The sequence below is a fragment of the Sus scrofa genome, chromosome 1 (assembly GCF_054392235.1).
Source record: "Sus scrofa isolate SSC_HxYL_T2T_F1_AM1 chromosome 1, Sscrofa_HxYL_maternal_Yorkshire_Landrace_v2.0, whole genome shotgun sequence".
Classification (NCBI taxonomy): domain Eukaryota; kingdom Metazoa; phylum Chordata; class Mammalia; order Artiodactyla; family Suidae; genus Sus; species Sus scrofa.
Genome location: NC_139383.1, coordinates 71,178,889 through 71,199,331, shown reverse-complemented (window position 1 = coordinate 71,199,331; position 20,443 = coordinate 71,178,889). Strand labels below are relative to the sequence as shown.

General features: G+C 34.0%; 1 protein-coding gene across 9 annotated transcripts in view; it reads left to right on the top strand.

Annotated features, from left to right (window-relative positions):
- The window catches only part of HACE1 (HECT domain and ankyrin repeat containing E3 ubiquitin protein ligase 1), a 110,951-nt gene that overhangs the window by 75,347 nt on the left and 15,161 nt on the right, over positions 1-20,443 (top strand). For 6 of the 9 annotated variants that reach the window (NM_001195340.1, XM_084960113.1, XM_021096191.2 and 3 more), the window contains 6 exon segments: positions 1,176-1,287; positions 1,383-1,480; positions 1,667-1,754; positions 8,690-8,839; positions 9,354-9,550; positions 18,635-18,766. In NM_001195340.1, coding sequence (NP_001182269.1) covers positions 1,176-1,287; positions 1,383-1,480; positions 1,667-1,754; positions 8,690-8,839; positions 9,354-9,550; positions 18,635-18,766 — 777 coding nt within the window. 9 annotated transcript variants of the gene reach the window in all.

The window sequence follows — 20,443 nt, the reverse complement described above, 5'->3', positions numbered from 1 at the left end:
TGGTCTCACTTTATCCTGGTACTGGCCACATTTTGATTACCATTTATCTTGGTACTAGTTGCATTTAATTACCATGGTAAATTAGCATTTACCATGTTATTTCTCCGACCAAATATCTTCAGTAGACCTTGTATCTTTTACTTGATTAGAACAGTCAGTAATTATGTGTTTGATTTACTTACACAAACATTTCTTTCCTCATGTGTGGAGTTATGCTGGCGCCTTCACTCCATCTTCCAGGGACACAGTTTCTCCATCTGTGCCTTTTTCCTTGTCTCCCTTAGCCTGGTGTGCTTTCTTTCTTTGCTGCTTTAACAAGTCCTATCCATCTTTAAGTCCTGGTTCAAACCAGGACCTCATGAAACCTTTGTACTCTGCTTATCTGTACAGTTTGTAAATTTTTAGAGATTTTCAGTACACTCTAGTCTGAACTTCACTGTTTAGTACTTGATGTTATTATACATGTGCGTATTGTTTTTGTTAGTCTCATCTCTTTAACTGTATTGAATAATTTTATCAGTGAAATTTTTACAGCTCTTATGTTACCTGCAGTATTGGCACATACTAGATACTTAGTAATATTTTCTGATAGTAAAAATTAAAAATCACTTGCAGTTTGCATATCTGGCAAATGGACGAAAGGTAGAGACTTTTTAGTGTTCATGAGATCTTATTCTTCAGTTTTTAGAGTGGAAGAAGGGAAGAAAAAAGGATGACAAATTCCTTTCTAGTTGCTTGCATATATTCAAAGAATAGAAATTAAAACTAGGTGTAAAAGATTATTTTCATGGAAAATTAAATGGAACATGCAACATAAATTTTTCTGGATGTGGAAATTCAGTCTTACAAGTCTTTTTGGGTTTAAAAGAAATTGAGAGTGTATTCAGTTGTATATCTGAAATTAAATTCTCTTAATTTGTCAAGTTTTTTTCTGTTGAAAATTTAGGGAGTTTAAAAAATCCATTCTTTCTAAGTAGAGTGTTTCAACTCAGATTTGCCTTTTTGTGAATAGTGGTTGAAATGTCAGAACATTATGTAAAACTACTTACTATATATAAATAAAGGTCTGAGAATGATTATTTGTAGAAAGGGCATTTAGCATTTTAGCTAAGTAAACCTGATAGCTAGGTGACTGAAATACTGCTAACATAGTTCACTGTTATTTGTTGTGTTAGCCATTTAAAGATCGCTGTGAGTGGTTCTATGAACATTTGCATTCAGGACAGCCAGACTCAGACATGGTGCACCGGCCAGTGAATGAAAATGATATCCTGCTGGTCCATAGAGGTATGTTTAACAAATAGAGTGATGTGTGCGTGAGGCACAAAATACAAGTTATTGTAAATTTTAATATGTAAAATTAACCAATGCTACATATTTAGATTCTATTTTTAGGAGTAGCTGTGAAGTTGTGTCAAAAGCAAATTGTGCAAAGCTAAAGCAAGGAATTGCTGTACGGTTCCATGGAGAAGAAGGCATGGTGGGTAGAAAAATAAAGTGGTGTCAAGATCACTATATATAAAGGATTGAAATGCCTTTGAATAAAATTTAATATTTAATTGATAATGTGATAGAAATTTAATATAATTGAAATTTTATTATTATCTAGAAAAAAATCTTTGCCGTATATTTCTGTTGATGCATAATTTTATTTTCTTAAACTCAGGGTCAAGGTGTTGTGCGTGAGTGGTTTGATATTCTATCTAATGAGATAGTCAATCCCGATTATGCATTGTTTACCCAATCAGCTGATGGTAAGTTGTACAGTCTAGATGACTTTTTCTGTGACTTGTCACATTTTCAGACTACTTTGGTGTATTTTTTATTCTTTAATTCCTGAGATAGGTGGGGTGTTCCTATTTCATAGAAGAGAAATAGCAATACAGAGCTTCTGTCAATGTTAGCAGTTAATGAGTGATAGGATCATTGAGTGGAAGCTGACTCATTCTGGCATTCTCTTCTCTAAAACAGTTGGTTCTCATCTGCTTGTCTCAAGAACTTGTGCTGGCCCCAGGGAAGTTTTCATCAGTTCTTTATAAGATAAAACTAAATTTATTCAGTTTAAGGATTTCCCTTTAGTCTACTTTTCTTGAGTTAAAATTTCCTTTTGTAAAATAGTGGATGAACTTCAAAGAAAATCTATCTTGAAAAAAATTAAAATTTGCTAACCTTGAGTTTCCAAGTCAAAATTTATTTGTCATAAAAAACAAAACCTAGAAATCATGGTATTAAATCTTAATTTATAATCTGTTTATAGGTAGTAACTTTGTTTTCAGTCCTGGCAACTTAGCTCTTATTTAACCATGTAATACAGATAAAAAACCTCTGTATTGAAATGGTGTTTGCTACCTACGGAATTGTAATCTGATATTGTAGACTAAAGGGAAATGGTTACCACTTCATTTGTGTATGATATACCTGAGAGGCTCTAACTTAATACTTACATCCAAGTGAACGTGGGAATGGGATTTCAGTTTTTAAATACTTTGCACAGTTGTTTTTATTTCCTGAAAAAATTTTCTTTCCCAGTGTTTAAATTCTTGTATGAGGAGAGGGTATCTCATTAATTGTAGTTTCTGAATTGCATCTAACCAAAGCTGCAGCAAATCTCCATTCAATAGGAATGACTCTAAGACAGGCAAGTAGGGGTAGGCTGCAGTGATGCTAGGGAGCTGCAGGCATTCCCCTATGTGATGGGATCCTCAGACACACTGATGTATTTGAAATTATTTAGGAAGATGGGACTTCCTTCTTTAATTCTCTAATCTTTGATTATTTTCTCTGAGGTGAACTTGGTGTCTTTGTGATTTTATGACATGACAAGTTTGATGAGGCTGCGTGTTTAGTTATTTAGGCCTAATCTTGGAAGCAATATTTTACTTTAGAGCACTGTATTTTAGAGTTCTTTCTCTTCTTTAAAGTCCCTTATTCTGAGCCTGACTATTTATTTGTTGGGGTTTTTTGGTTTTGTTTGTTTTTTTTAGGGCTGTACCCGCAGGATCTGGATTTCCCCAGGCTAGGGGTTGAATCTGAGCTGTAGCTGCCAGCCTACACCACAGCTATAGCAATGCCAGATCCGAGCTGTGTTTGTGACCTACACCACAGCTCACGCCAATGCCTGCTCCTTAACCCACTGAGCGAGGCCAGGGATCAAACCTGCATCTTCATGGATACTGGTCAGGTTTCTTACCACTGAGCCACGACGGGGACTCCCCCTATTTAGTTTTATACCTGAAACAGATTTGGTGTGGAATCATTTGGTGAAGTACTTGTGCATTTTACAGACTTACAGCAGATCATGTGCTGAAGCACATAGATCATAAAGATTGTGTGATTCATCCTTTTTGTAAGCCATGTAATTCTTCTCTTTGGGTGGGTCATACTATTAATAAATTAAAGTATAGATGAAATATTTCCTTGTTCTTATGTTTAGTTGACAAGAATAAAATTAATTTAGGAATTGAGAATTCTTAAATGTGGGGAATGTTTGGATAGACCTAATGTCTATAATAATTTATTTAAAACTTGCTTTCTAATTAAATTAAGACGCTTACTACAGAGCAATAGTAATGGGGTAGAGGGGCTAAGAGTTTGGCCTTTACCGCATTCCACTGAATCTAAACCCTGGCTTTGTTCCTCTTTTTGCTATGACCTCAGGCCAGAAAATGTAACCTTTCTGGATCTTGATTTCCTCATTTGAAAATGGTAATAACCTTTGTTGTGAAATGTAGTGGGAAGTCAGTTAGCTGATGTGTAAAAATGCTTAACTCACTGCTTTGCACATAGTACTCAGAAATAATATGAGATGCTATAATTATTATTATTCTATGAAAATGATACATTCTTATGCAATGGCGTTTTTCTGAGGTGATGAAAATAGCTGAGTGTCACATCTTTATTTTAACTTAAAACATGGCCATAAACTTTATATTATTTCATTTTCAAGTTAAAAAATTTATTCATTTCTTGAAGACCTTTCCCTGTTTGTTTGTTTTTTCTTTTTATTTCTCTATATCTATCCTTTTTAATAACCCAGATTTCCCAGAAAGTACTTAGAGAAAGAATGATAATAGACCTAGGGGAGAAAAAGTTGAATCATAAGAAGTCTTTGCTGGTTCATCAGTAACCCTAAGCATTCACTATTTTATAGGTAAAAATATTTGTGATTATTCAGAATATTATATTTTTGGAATTACAGTTGTTTGCCTTTGAAGTCTTTCTTCATCTCATAAAACTTTGGGTTGACTTACAGCGTGACTAGGAATGATTCTCCAAAGGTACTGAGCAGTGAATGATTCTCTTCATGTGGCCCTTTTAATTTATTCAGCCATAAGCTTCCAAATGTACCTTATATCTAAGTAAACTTACTGGTCGCAGTCCTTTATTCCAGTGCCAGCACTGGTAAACAGAAGATCCATAAAGCACAAAAAGAATTGTTAAACTATGTATGCTAAATACCAGACATTTTACTTTCAAATGCTTTATCATTTTTCCTTCATTATATTTATTTTTAATGATGTTTCATTAGATTTATCAGTTATTCTTTTAGCCCTGTTGCCTAAAAGAGTAGTAAATAGCATGAGCTCAATAAATATTTATTGAATGAGTAAGAGAATCTTTTTTTATTTTATTGAAGTATAGTTGATTTACAGTGTGTTAATTTCTGCTATAGAGCAAATTGATTTAGTTATACATATATACATTCTTTTTCATATTCTTTTCCATTATGGTTTATCACATTCTATTGAATATAGTTCCCTATGCTATATAGTAGGATTTTGTTTATCCCCTATTACATAAAAGTTGCATCTGTTAATCCCAAACTTGCAATCCATCCTTCCCCAAACCGCCCTCCCTTTTGGCAACCATAAGTCTGTTCTCTATGTCTGTGAGTCAGTTTCCATTTTGTAGACAAGTTTATTTATGTCATATTTTAGATTCCACATGTAAGTGACGTAAGTGATAGGGTATTTGTCTTTCTCTTTCTGACTTACTACACTTAGTATGATAATCTCTACATCCATTCATGTTGCTGTTTGAGCAGCATTCCATTGCTTACACACACACACACCTGCCCTTTATCCATTCATCTGTCAGTGGATATTTAGGTTGCTTCCATGTCTTGGCAATTGTAAATAGTGCTACATAGGGGTACATATATCTTTTGAATTATAGTTTTGCCCAGATAGATGCCCAGGAGTGGGATTGCTAGATCAAATGACAACTCTATTCTTAGTTTTTTGGGGAGCTTCCATACTGTTTTCCATAGTGCCTTCACCAGTTTACATTCCCACCAACAGTGTGGGAGAAGTCCCTTTTCTCCATACCCTCTCCAGTATTTTGTTATTTGTAGATTTTTTAATGATGGCTCTTCTGACTGGTATGAGGTGGTACCTCGTTGTTTTGATTTACATTTCTCTAATAATGAGCAACTTTAAGCATCTTTTCGTGTGCCTGTTGGCCATCTGTATGTCTTTCTTAGAGAAATGTCTGTTTAGGTCTTCTGCCCATTTTTTGATTGGTGGTTTTTTTTTTTTTTTTTGTTAATGAGTTGTGTAGCTGTTTATATATTTTGGAAACTAAGCTCTTGTTGCTCACATCATTTGCAAATATTTTCTCCCAGTCTATAGGTTGTCTTTTTGTTTTGTTTATGGTTTCTTTTACTATACAAAAGCTTGTAGGGGTGATTAGGTCTCATTTATTTTTGCTTTTATTCCTTTTGCTTAGGGAGACTAATCTAAGAAAATATTGGCACAATTTATGTCAGAGAATGTTTTGCCTGTGTTCTCTCCTAGAAGTTTTATGGTGTCATGTATTATATTTTAGTCTTTAAGCCATTTTGAGTTCGTTTTTGTGTATGGTATCAAGATATTGTTCTAGCTTCATTGATTTACATGTGGTCTGTCCAGCTTACCCAATAACACTTAGCTGAAGAGACTGTCTTTTTTCCATTGTATGTTCTTGCCTCAGTCGTTGAAGATTCTTTGATCATAGATATGTGAGTTGACTTCTGTGCTCTTTATACTGTTTCATAGATCTATATTTCTGTTTTTGAGCCAGAACCATGCTGTTTTGATTACTGTAGCTTTGTGGTATTATCTGAAGGCTGGGAGCTTTGTAATGTCTAAAGTCTCCTGCTTTGTTCTTTTTCCTAAGGATTACTTTGGCAATTTTGGGTCTTTTATGATAAAGTTTTAGATTATTCGTTCTAGGTCTGTGAAAAAAAGTCATGGGTAATTTGATGGGAATCACATTAAATCTGTAGATTGCTTTAGATAGTATGGCCATCTTAACAGTATGAATTCTTCCAATCCAAGAGCATGGAATATCTTTATTTCTTTGAATCATCTTCAGTTTCCTTTGTTTATGTTTTATAGTTCTCAGCATGTAGGTCTTTCACCTTTTTGGTCAGGTTTATTCCTAAATTGGTTTTTGTTTTTTTCTTCTCACAGCCACACCTGTGGCATATGGAAGTTCCCAGGCAAGGGGTTGAATTGGAGCTGCAGCTGAGGCCTATACCACACACCACAGCCACGGCAATGCCAGATCTGAGCTGCATCAGTGACCTATGCCACAGCTTGAGGCAGTGCTGGATTCTTAACCCACTGAGAAAGGCCATGGATCAAACCTGCATCCTCACAGAGACAATGTCAGATAGATCCTTGACACACTGAGCCACAACGGGAACTCTTCCTAAGCATTTTTTTTAAATGTGATTTTAAAAGTGATCTTTTTTTACACTCTCTTTCTAATGTTTCATTGTTAGAATAAAGAAATACAACCAGTTTCTAAATGTTAATCTTATATCTTGCTATCTTGCTGAATTTGTTTATCAATTCTAGTAGTTCTTATGTGAGATCTTTAGGATTTTCTTTCTTTTATCTTTTTGGCCCTCTCCACAGCATGTGGAGTTCCTGGGCCAGGGATCAGATTGGAAACACAGTTGCGACAACACTGGATTCTTAACCCACTGTGCAGTCCAGGGAACAAACCTGCGTACCAGTGCTTCCAAGACCCCACCCATCCCGTTGCATCACAGTGGGAACTTCTAGGGTTTTCTATGTATAGTATCATGTCATCTGTGTATAATGACAGTTTTACCTCTTTCCTTCCCACTTGGATATCTTTTATTTCTTTTTCTTGTCTAATTGCTGTGCCTAGGACTTCCAATACTATGTTGAATAGGAGTGGTGAGAATGGGCATCCTTGTCTTGTTCTAGATGTTAGTGGGAAGGCTTTTAGCTTTTCACCATTGAATATTATATTGGCTGTGGTTTTGTCATAAATAGCTTTTATTGTGTTGAAATTATGTTCCCTCTCTACCCACTTTGGTAAGAGTTTTTATCATGAATGGATGTTGAATCTTATAAAATGCTTTTTCTGCATCTATTGAGATAATCATGTGATTTTTGACTTTTCTTTTGTTACTGTGGTGTATGACGATTGATTTGCATATGTTGAACCATCCTTATGAAGATGGGATGAATCACACTTGGTTATGGTGTATGATCTTTTTTATATGTTGTTGGATTTGGTTTGCTAAGAATTGTTGAGAATTTTTGCATCTATAATCATCAAAGATACTGGCCCGTAATTTTCTTTTTTAGAGTGGAAGGAGAGAACATGTAATCTGACTTAGTTTTCACATTAAAAAAAAAAAGGAAGGAAAGTTATTTAAAGTTGAGATCTTGGTATTATGTTTTTCCATTGTACTAGATTTTTTTTGAGATCTTTTAAAAAATTTTTTGTCTTTTTAGGGCTGCACCTGAGGCATATGGAGGTTCCCAGGCTAGGGGTCCAATCGGAGATGTAGCTGCTGGCCTATGCCACAGCCACAGCAATGCCAGATCCGAGCTGTGTTTGTGACGTACACCACAGCTCATGGCGATGCCGGATCCTTAATCCACTGAGTGAGGCCAAGAGTCCAACCCGCATCTTCATAGATGCTAGTCAGGTTCGTTTCCACTGAGCCACGATAGGAACTCCTTTGAGACCTTTTTTTTGTTGTGGTAAAATGTACATAACATAAAATTTACCATTTTAACCATTTAAAAGTGTACAGTTCAGGTCCATTAAGTATGTTTACCACTACCAATTTTCAGACTTTTTTCATGTAAATGAAAGTACACTCCATTGCACTAGAATTTAGCAGTAGTTGGTAACTATTGCAATGTCATTTTCACTTTCATACCTCAGTATGAAAACTTGATTTTTTGTCATGAGGAAAACAGTAGTACATTAAGAATTTTTACTTATTCTTTAGTAATGTTTATTCCTTGAGCAAAATGTAGTGAATACCTGCTGCACTGGGCATGTATTGATGAATTGAACAATGTCTGCCCTAATTCACAGCCTAAGTAGTTATTTCCACACTACCTGGGAAAACGTGTGTGTGCGTGTGTGTGTGTGTTTCCAAGATCTTTGACACCTCTTCCAAATACTTCAGTGAAAAGCATTCTAAAATTTTCTCCTTGTACAAAGACTTACTCAGATAAGTATGTATGAATTAATGATTATCTTTAGTACTTCTAATTCCTCTATTAAATATTCCACAAAAAGACATTCTTGTGAAAGTTAATACATAGTGTAACCTTGGCTTTGCTGAACTTGTATGTGAACTAATTTACCTACATTGAATTGATCTCTCTTCTGTATGGTCTTTAAAAATAAATTATTTTGTCTTTAATAGGAACAACTTTTCAACCTAATAGCAACTCCTACGTAAATCCTGATCATTTGAACTATTTCCGGTTTGCTGGACAGATCTTGGGATTAGCTTTGAACCATAGGCAGCTGGTTAACATTTACTTCACGAGATCATTCTACAAGCACATTCTTGGTATGGGTCTGTTATTTTCATAAGCATTTATTTAAATTATTTTTCTTAAAGACTTTAGGGAAAACTAAGTAGATAATGGTGGCATTTTTGATGAATAATTTTCATTTCAATTAGAAACTGACTGTGTATGTAAGGTATTTTGGGGCCCTGAGGGAGAGAAGAAAACAACCTACATTTTTGATAATTTTTTTCCATTTTAGTATTTGTATATTTATCCTAAAAATGCATTTTAATACGAATATGCTTAAAAGAATTGACACTTTAAAAAATTTACAATAATTTCCTGAATAGCTATTTTAAAGAAAGGTTACATTGTAAAAAATGTGTTAGAAACATAAGCTTAAATTTACAGACTTCCAAATTCAGGAATTAGCATTCATTTAAATCATGCTGTGAATTGGATTATATTTTGCAGTTTTACAGAGTATCTGTAGAGGGCAGTATTTCATCATTAAACAGACAAGGAAAGGCAGAAACATTTAGAATATAACTGCTGTTATGTTTGTATTTTTAGGTATTCCTGTGAATTACCAAGATGTGGCATCCATTGATCCAGAGTATGCCAAAAATTTGCAGTGGATTTTAGATAATGATATTAGTGATTTGGGTCTAGAACTGACTTTTTCTGTTGAGACTGATGTGTTTGGAGCAATGGAAGAGGTGCCTTTGAAACCTGGGGGTGGAAGTATTCTTGTTACACAAAATAACAAAGTAAGTATTCCAATTTTTACCTCAGCCATTGTTTATAACTTAGCCCTGATGGTTTGCTAATTACTCTAAAGTTTCCTGGCACTAGCTAGAAACACTTTCATTGTTAGAGTTTCATAACATTTATAACAGATAAAGTATTTAAAATAACTAAATCATCAGATACTAAATTTTGAATTATAAAGGATCATTTCAATATTGTGTTAGATATTCTGAGGTAGTTCTGAAGCAGCCTAGAGCACAGTTCAGTTGATGGTGTAAGATGGGCATCTGCCTATCAAATAATTTCAATTAGAAATATAAACTTACTGTAGTGTCGTATTTGGGTTAAATCACTATTTCATGTTTTTAGTGTACGATATTAAGAGTTCTGAGAGAGAAGAAATCCCAAGGTTTAAACCTGGAACACACTTTTGGGATCCAATAAATTCTTTTAGACCTCTGAACTTGATTTTTTTTAACTTTATAACTTAGTTATTTTTATTTATTATTATATTTCTTGTTTGTATGTTTTTTTAAGAAAATTAGGTAGATGCTTTAAATTATACTGTTTAAAGTTGTATTACTTTAATACAATTTTATGTTTTGTTATATTATGTAGGAAATTGGGAGTCAGAAAATCTAGTTTTAGGAATTCCAGTTCCATCACTTACCAGTGGCATTTTCTGTTTAAATAGGACCAGACTCTTTTTCCTTTCTTTTAGTTGGATTATAATTCCAAGACAGTTTTAGGATCAGCTATCTGTCAAAAATAATGTCCATTAAATCATTTTGTAGACTAGAGATTTAGTAAAATATAGTTTTTAAAAAAAATTTTTTATGGCCAAGAGACTTGGCCATGTTTTTAAACTCTTTGAGCCTCAGTTTTCTATTTTGTGTAATTGGGTTAATAATACCTTCCATACAGAATTGTTACCAACATTTTGTAAACTGAAAAACACAAAAGTGAGTTATTGCTAGATAGTTTTCCATAAAAATAGATTCTTAGTTTCACATTTATATGGAAATGAAGCTCTAAATTAAACTATATAATTTTACCTTTTAAATTTAGATACTGTATGTATTTTAAAAAATGAAATTTAGTTTTTGAAAATAAAATTAGAGCCAAGTTCTTGTGCACTTATACTTAGAAATTTTTTAGTCTGCTCTCTTATTTTACACCTGAGGATGCTAAAGCCTGAATAGTAACTGGTAAAGCTAAGGCCAAAACCCAGGTCTCCTAGTTTCGAGTCTAATGTTCTTCATCCTGATACCTAAATTAATCATGTTGAGGAAGATCTTACTTGATTTTTAATGTAATATCATATTAAGCTCTAGAAGATTAAAGTAATAAGATGCTTAATTTTTTAAATCTATATGAGAGCTTGCCAGTGAATGAAAATATTTTAAAAAATCTTTTAATTATTAGATTATCCACCTCATAATACATTCATTATTTTATTTTACACTGGGGACCTCCTCTCAGTTAAGGGTTATGAAGTTGTAGAGTCTTCATTATGGGCAAATGATTGCTTTTCATGAGAGAACCTTATGCATGATTCCTGTCTGTGAATACACTATCTGGTGAGCAGACTTCTCACTCCTCTCAGATATATTTTATATGACAAGATGAAGAGACTCACTAACAATTGCATGATAGATAGCTGATTTATATTTGCATATCCTAATAGCCCCCCTCCCACTATGATGTGATTCTTGCTTAGATTTTTAAAGTATGTATTTTATTCTTTAGCAATTGTATCTTTTATTGAAATCTAGAAAGAAGGAAGATATTTAATAAATAACAACAAATAAGAATTTACTTACATTGAGCGTATACCCTTTATCGTGACTCTAGCCTGTGGCTGGAATAGTGCTATAAAGCACTTAAAACTTTTGTTTATAAGTTTAACACATTTTTATTTAACTATATTATTGACATTGCCTTGTTAATGACAGGCTAACTTAGTTTTTAATGATTAGCTTTGGTAATAGAGGTAAAAGCAGGATCTCAATCACTAATATGTTAGTTCTCAGTTTTTGTTTTTCTAATATAGGCATTTCTCACAATAAATTGAGCCTCTTCATTTTCTGATATTATCAGTGACAGTTGAGTATAGTTGTTGATGCTTAAACATTTAATATTTGTTCAGTAAGTGACTGGATTTTTTTAATTGAAAATCTTTAGAAACATAACCTACGTCTTAAATTGATCACTTGATTTAGAATTGTTAAAGTATTTTCAATTTACAAGTAAAATTTTCAAACCATGTTCTTTAGTGATTATTGTTATTTTTTAATGTACAGTCCTGTCATGAACTTTTCTGTTAACTCTAGGGTCAGCCTTTTACTTAGGTATAAAGTTAAAATTGTCATATTTGGAGTTCAACTTCAGAATCTGTAAACATATTGAAGCTCAACTGACTTGCCACACTTGTTAGTAAGAAAAAGTCTATGCAAGCTGATCTCCACATGGGGGAGTCATTTATTCCTGTTATGTTGAAAGGCGTTGATAGTAACAGACTGAAACCAAATAGATAAAATACTTTCGTTTAAAAAGTAGTACATTAATAAATAGAAGTGATGCAGGCAGAACAATATATATCGGTTCCACATTTGAAGTAAAATGCTCTTTTAAGTTTAATTTTGTATCTGTCAATGATTTGTTTTAAAATCTAGATAAGAAAAAAACCTCCTTGGTCTAACTTTGGAAAGTGGATGAACATTTACATTTAAATGGTATTTTCAGCTTTTTGAGTTTTGTGTTCACTTTTCACTTTTAAATACTTTACCAAAGGATAAAATTGTAGAACCATAAAGTCTTAAGTTAGGAGTGACATATTTGTGCTCTACCTTTGGTTCCAGCTCTTAGAACTGAAGAATTAAGTTTTGTGGGTTTTAAGTGTTAACAGCACTTTTATCATACTAATCATAAAGTTCATTTAGACTGGGAGGGAAAAAATGTGGTTGTATGGGACAGGATACCAGGGAATGGAGAAGGGTGGCATAGACGTTGAATTATAGAGGAGAAGCATTAGTGGTCAGAATGTGAGTAAGGAAGAGGAAGAAGGATTTGTTCTGGGCTTACAAGAGGGCAAGAGAAGACAGAGCATGGTACATTTGGGGAACCATAGGTAGATCAGGTTGGAGATCTTAGGTGGCAAAATGAGTGGAAAAAGATGAGGTGGGGGGGTGGACAGGAGCCAAATTCTAAAAGACTTTGCATCCCCAGTTAGGAATTTGAAAATTATTCCGATGGGTTGGGGATGATTGCGTATGCTCTGGAGGGCAGTGATGTGATCAAATTTCTGTTTTTTAAGAAAAAACCCAACTCAACTTAATGTGTGAAAACTGGGTTGAAATGGGGCAGTATTGGAGCCAGGGCAACTGACAGATGATTGTGGCATTATTCTGGGGAGCATGCATGAGGGATTGGAGAACATGAGATAGGTTTTGAGGATGGAGAATTTATAGAACATGGTGATTAGCTGTTTGGAAAGATGAAAAAGAAGGACATGAAGATGAGCCACTTAGGTGGATATTTCCAGAATGATGGGTGGTGCTGTCATCTTCCTTGTCATCAGCCTCATCATATCAGTTCTATTTTCTAGTGATGGTAATAGCCACTGCCTGTTGAGTGCTTTGTGTGTATTTCATGTATTTGAGTTGTGTTCTTTGTACATTTCTCACTGTTATAACAGCCTTTTGAGATAGTTATTTCTGTTTATTCAGTATGGAAATAGCTTTAATAATAAAAGCATCTGACATTTATTAGGTACTTATTTTATGCTAGGTACTGGTTAAAAGTGCTTTATGTGTTTTAACTTACACTTAAATAATCCTGTGAGGTGTAGATACTGCTTGCTGCAGGTGAAGAAGCTGAAGCATGAAAAGGTTAAGTAGCTTTCTTCCAAATCACATGCTTAATAGTTAGTGGTGGATTTGAACCCAGGCAGCCTATAAATTTAAGACCTGAGCTTGTAACTACACACTGTATTTCTTCAGAAGTTAAATAACTGTCTAAGGGCTCAAAATTAGTAACTGGTAAACTCTCAGTTCAAATCAAGATCATACAGATTATACAATTATACAAATTATACAATTATACAAATTGTATAACTGCTGGGCCTCCCATTTACTACAGCAGTGAATATGAACAAGGTAACATATACAAATTTAGTGTTTTCCAGACTTATGGTTACCAAAGAGAAAGGGAAAGGAGGGATAAATTAGGAGTTTTGGATTAAGAGATATATACACTGTTCTAGATAAACAGCAAGGTCCTACTGGATAGCACAGGGAACTGTATTCATTATCTTGTAATAACTTATCATGGAAAGAATCTGAAATTTTCACATATGTATATGTGAAACTTATACTTTGCTGTATACCTGAAACTTAACATTGTAAATCAACCATACTTCAGTAAAAAAAAAAAAAAAAAAAAAAAATGGTATGTTCTGCATTTCGTTTCTGTATAGTTAATACATTATATTTTATTGCTAGTTTCGCTTGATTTATTTCACGTACAAACACATTTGATGTGCATACAGGCACAAAATACAAACTTGCCTATATAGATTATTGACCTAAAGTGGATTTATTATGTACATCTTCAGAAAATTACTATGAGAGATCTTTTTCTATTCTGAAAACTTAAAATTTAGGTCTGAAGTTCTTCATATTGAATGTTTGTGTGTATTATTAGGTTAGGCTTCAAATTGTCTTTAGTATCTTCTTGTCAACATGGAGAACATATTTTTTCTTTGTATTTTAGTTGGTATATTCTAAAAATTCACTTTAAAAATTACCAAATCTATGTAATGGTAACCTCAAGATTCACTGTTTTCAATGACTGACTTTGTTCCAAAGAAACTAAAATAATAGGGTTTTTACCAGATTATCAGTCTTTGAAACTAATTTATGACCTTAAAAATAAGAATATACTGGTAAAGAATAAATTACTGAAAAACGTTACATTGTAAAAAAGTTGATCTCCATTTTTTTACATCTACTTTTTCCTACAGAAGAAACCTGGTATCCTTTGAGTTTTCGTGAAGAAATTTTCACAAAGAACTCTTAAATAAGCTTTGATTACTAGAGAATTTATATTCAAACAGTGAATTGAATTATGCCAGTCATAATGCCATTTAAAGTGTTAATTTAAAAGTAGAAATAACTTTCAAACAGTTTTACAAATATGTACAAGTTTGTCATTTTACTTAGGGGGAATACGAGCATCTTGTTTTCACTATTGGAAGTTATTATTTAAATAAAAATGGTTTATATACATATTTTTCAAGAAATAATAAAAAAAATTCAAGAAGAAAAGTAGCTTCAGAAAAAGGTATCAGTTTTCAAGCGTTAACCACCACTCCTTATAAGAAGACATAGGTTCAAAGGCTGAAGAGAAGTTAAAATTTTAAGGAAGACTTTCAAGGGGTGATGTTATTCATTCCACACATTCAGAAGACCAGAAGATTATTAACACAAAATGTTTCTGTAACTAGACATGTAATTTAACTGGAACATAATGTCTGAAAGTTGAATCTCAATCTTAGTGTTTTTATATTTTCCCTTCGAAGATATTTTTGGTATATATATCAGTTATGAGGCTCAGATGTTGAAGTAGAAAAAACTAAGTTTCTTTTTTTATTGTTGAAAATAAATATGCTGAGGCTTTCTGAGATGAAAACTTACTATAAACATAACTACTTCACCAGAGCAAGTAACTGACTCAGAGTCTTTAATATCATTAATTCTTCAGTTTAATTCTGTGGCATCTGGTATTATTTTATGCCCTCAAAGAATTAACAGCAAATCAAGTGGGAACAAATACAACTCCTACAATGTGCCGTCTGTTGGGGATAAAGATCCCTTACCCTCAAGTTATATCATCTCTTTTTAAATACCTTAAATAAAATGAGATTTTAGCCTTCATTTATACTTTGTCTATTTGAGCAACTTTTTATGCCAATGGTTTGTGGACTGATTGTCATTTACATGTTGACTGTTTCCTTAAAGCATTTAAGGTAATAGATGTAGTTACCCAGGGATGTAAGAGTAGGATGAGTCACCTGGATGCCTTTGTAGGTGGTGGGAATGCAGCCAATGTATTTCTGCACAGTAGGAACAGTCAAAACCTTGTTCATAGTATTGATTGTATTGCCAAGAACATGTTTATGTGTGTTACTCTCTTTGAGGATGTCCTCTTTAATGGGGTAGGGAAACATTTTAGAAGCATCTGTATTTATTTATTTATTTATTTATTATTATAATTTTCTTTGTTTTTTGTCCTTTTTTAGAGACTCACTCATGGCGTGTGGAGGTTCCCAGGCTAGGGGTCTAATCGGAGCTGTAGCTGCTGGCCTATGCCAGAGCCACAGCAACGCCAGATCCGAGTGGCTTCTGTGACCTACACCACAGCTCATGGCAACGCCAGATCCTTAACCCACTGAGCGAGGCCAGGGATTGAACCCACAATCTCATGTTTTCCTAGTTGGATTTGTTTCCGCTGCGCCACAATGGGAACTCCAGCATCTGGATTTAAATTTTTTGTTGTTGTTGTTGTTAAACACAGTTATCTTTCAACTACCTGGAAAACTCTTACTAAACCACTCAGGGGAATTTGTGATGGTTAGGATTTTATTATTTTACTGAGATATAATTTAGACCAATATTCATCCACATTTAAGTTAAAGATGTCTCCTTAATATGGAGACGTCTCTGAAGGAGCTTATTTTTACAAATCTATATCCAATAATTGTGGAAATAAACATGGGGGATTATTAATAGTAGAGGGAACATTAGTGTACTTTTGAAAATTAATTTTTAAACATAGAACATAGGAGGAAATAATAGGAATTGGTAGAAAAGAGAACGTGTACTATTCAGATAAATATGTAATGCGTTGGCAAATTAAACTAGGTAAAGTGTACTTGAGTAGTTGATGCTTCATAATTTGATGTCTTTAACAATGAGTATTGAATAGTATCTTAAGATTATAAGACCAGGAATCCCCTTGTGGCTCAGCGAGTTTAGGATCTGGCATTGTCACTGCAGTGGTTCACATTGCTGTTGTGGCATGGGTTTGATCCCTAGCCCAAGAACATCCACATGCTGTAGGCATGGCAAAAAAATAAAAAAAAAGATTTATGAGAGCAAAACTCTTGGGGGGAAAAATCTGTAATTAATGAATGAATTGAGCAGAGAAATTTTAATCTGTTCATTAAGCAGTTTTAGTTAGAGCAGGCTTCAGTTAAAAGATGATCATGTGTTAATACTGAAATCATTTCTGATTATCACTTGACAGTGTGTTTTATATATATAATTTCTTAGGTTGGATCCTGAAAATTTAGTTTGTGTTTCTGTTTGCTTGGCGCACATTTCTGTTTTTCTCTCTCTAGTAGCTAGCTGGATATAACTTGCAGAAACTGATTAATTCCTGTATAGTGGAGAAAAACCTTTGAGTGGTTGGAAGTGGGATTTGGGGTGGGAGTACATTGAATAGCAGAGATGGAGATTTCCATGTGCCAGATTGCACAGGGAGCCATGTGGGGTTTGCGGGGAGCTGTGAGCAATCCATTGTGACATTCTGTAGCACCAAGATGTATGGAGAATTCATAGCCAAAGTCATATAGAACTTGCTGGCTCAGTGCCTGTGGTTTTTTTTTTTTTTTAACGGGGGGGAGGGGAGAGGGGAACAGAGTATCATATTAGTGCTTAAAAATATAAATAAAATAAAATGAAGGTGCCTAAAATGGCTTACTCACTCTGTGTTTAGAGCATTCGTTCCCAGGAGGGGAGACCGATGTACAGCATATTACTTTAACTTAGATATAATTTAAAATATATGAAGAATAACAATTTATAGAGTTTCATAGATATGATCATTCATTCTGGCCTGAGCCAAAATACACTTCTTACTACTAGTTAAATTTAAGTGACACTACTTTGATGATAATGTGTATTTTATTTTTATTTTTTGTCTTTTTTAGGGCCACACCATGGTATATGGAGTTTTCCAGGCTAGGGATCGAATCAGAGATATAGCTGCAGGCCTACACCACAGCCACAGGATTGCCAGATCCAGGCTGTGTCTGTGACCTACACCACAGCTCACAGCAACGCCAGATCCTTTAACCCACTGAGTGAGGCCAAGGATCGAACCTGCGTCCTAATGGTTCCTGATGAGATACGTTTCCGCTGAGCCACGACGGGAACTTCGATAGTGTGTATTTTAAAGTAAATTGTGTGAAAATAGCTTATTACCTTAACTCAGAATCAAATAGGCCGCACTTAAATGAGCCGTTTTATCATGTTCTAATTGTGTTTTAAATGAATTTGTTGAATATATGCATTCATCATGTATTTGTTGGACACTTAGAAAGTGACAGAATTTTTTTTAAGAGCCGAGAATATATACTGGTAAACAAAACAGAGCCCCTGCTTGCAGAGAGATTGCAGTCCAGTGAGACATTTCAGTCAGAGGTACCAGGATGTATGCAGACAGCCCTAAGCAGACTTGTGTTTGGGGAGTAGAGTGAGGGAGCAAAGGGGAGAGTGGAGGGAAATGAGATGAGAGAGCAAGGCAGGGGCTGGGTCAGGTAGGGCCTTATGGACTAGGAAAAGAATTTGGGCTTTATCCCATGTATCATAAAAAATCATGGTAGGGTTTTGAGAAGGAGGGTTATGTGATCTGCATTATATATTAGAAAATACATGTATATTTTTAAAAATTCACTCTGGTGTGGAGGAGCAGCAGTACTGAGGCAAACATGGCAGCAGTGACACCAGATGTTGTAGTGATCAAGGTGAGAGCTTGAATTAAAGTGTGACAGATGGAGGTGGTGGGGTAAGGTCTGATTGAGAACATTTTTGGAGGTAGATCTGATAGAGAATGAGAGAGAACCCTGGAGGAGTGATTCTAAGGATTTTGGCCGAAGCAGCTTAGTAAATGGTAGATTACTGGTTTTCTGAAATGTATGAATATTGGTGCCAAATTAATTCTAAACTTTGCCCCTTAAATGAGAAATGATCAAATAAACCATATCTTCAGTATGTGAAATTAAAAAGACATCATAAAAAAATTTTTTTTTTTTTTACTAGGCGGAGTATGTCCAGCTTGTCACTGAACTTCGAATGACCAGAGCCATCCAGCCTCAGATCAATGCTTTTTTACAGGGCTTTCATATGTTCATTCCACCTTCCCTCATACAGCTTTTTGATGAATATGAATTGGTAAGGAAAAACATCTGTTCTTTTGTTGTTACGTAACACAGCAGCACCAAACTCAGTTGATGTAATTTAGAAATAATTTTGGAGCACCATGATGAATGGAATGATGTATGAGACATTAAACGTAATGTTCATGTGGAGAGAGCTGTTGTAAGAGATGTGATTATGCTTCTCTCAAGCTTGATAACCAGAGTAGCAACTTCTTCCTATGAAATGGAATGAGGTGGTGATAAACCAAAATGGAATGTATTTCCAAAGTGTTGAACATGGGAGATGTTGAAGGCCAATCTTCCCAAAAGCAGTATTCACATTATTTTATATTTTTTTATTTGACCCTGTTAGGTAAAGGATACTAACTTTTTGTACTTCTGAAAAGAAAAATTGATTGAGAGGTTTTCCTGTTGTATTTGTGTTATCTTCTCCAGCTTATTTCATCATACAATTTTGTAATTTTCCATTTTAAACCTATGTGTAGTCCTATGTCTTTGCTAGCCTCTAGTCCCTAATGTTTTGTTTTCCTTTTTTGATTTGTCTGCCTTTTACTATGATCTAACAGGATTTCTAATTTTATATGATTTATGTCTGCATTTTCCCCATTTCCTTTTTTCTCTTTTATTTTTGGTAACAAATTATTTTCTTTAATTTGAGTTGTCCAGCTCCTTAATAAAAGCACACAGTATCTTAAATAGCATATAGCTGTTTTCTTATTTTTAAAATTATAATTTGGAATAATTAATTTTAGGTCAATGGAAAAAGTATCCTTTGGTTTTTATTCTGTCTCATAAAATTAGTTTCCCTCATGCCTTTTATTTTAATATATGAATAAGTACTCTGGTATGTACCAGTTGATTTTACATATATCAGTATTTTCAACTTATCACTCATAGTATATGTCATTATAGTAATGGATAAACTTGCTAAATAATTTTGAAGTCCATTCTGACTTAGTTTCATTAAATGTCAGTTTTGAGTGTTTTTCATTGTGTTTAGATTTTAAGATGAATAATTTTATTTAGCATAGGCTCATTAGTTTTTTGCATAACCATAAAAGTTACTGTTCTTAGTATTTGAAAATGGAGGAGTACTTATGAACTTAAACAGAAAATTACATTATTTTCTTGACCTCTGTATCAAAAAAAATAGCAGCAAACATAATTGACAAAAACTTTGCTTCGTAATTTACTGATACTAGTAAGTTTTTGAAACTTTATTGAATTACCATATACATAGTAAAAAAATACATGCATTATAAATGTCTAACTTACTGTATTTTCACAAACTGTATACACCCATTGAAACAGCACCCAGATCAAGAAACTGAGAAATCCTAACACCCCAGATCCCGCTCATGTCCCCCTTCACTCTCACCCCTCAACCTTTCATGGGGTTGTCACTCAGGACTTCTGGTAATATAGGTTACTTGTTTTTGAACTTGATGTAAATGAAATAATCACCTAAAATACATTTGACTTCTTCAGCACATCTTTTTATTTGTAAGAGTCCTATTTATCGTTGCATGCAGTTGTAATATTCTATAGTACTGCACTGTGTTAATATAATTTTTTTTTGTCATCCATTTTTTTTCTCTTTAGGGCCACACGCAAGGCATATGGAAGTTCCCGGGCTAGGGGTCTAATCAGAGCTGCACCTGCTGGCCTACACCACAGCTACAGCAACTCC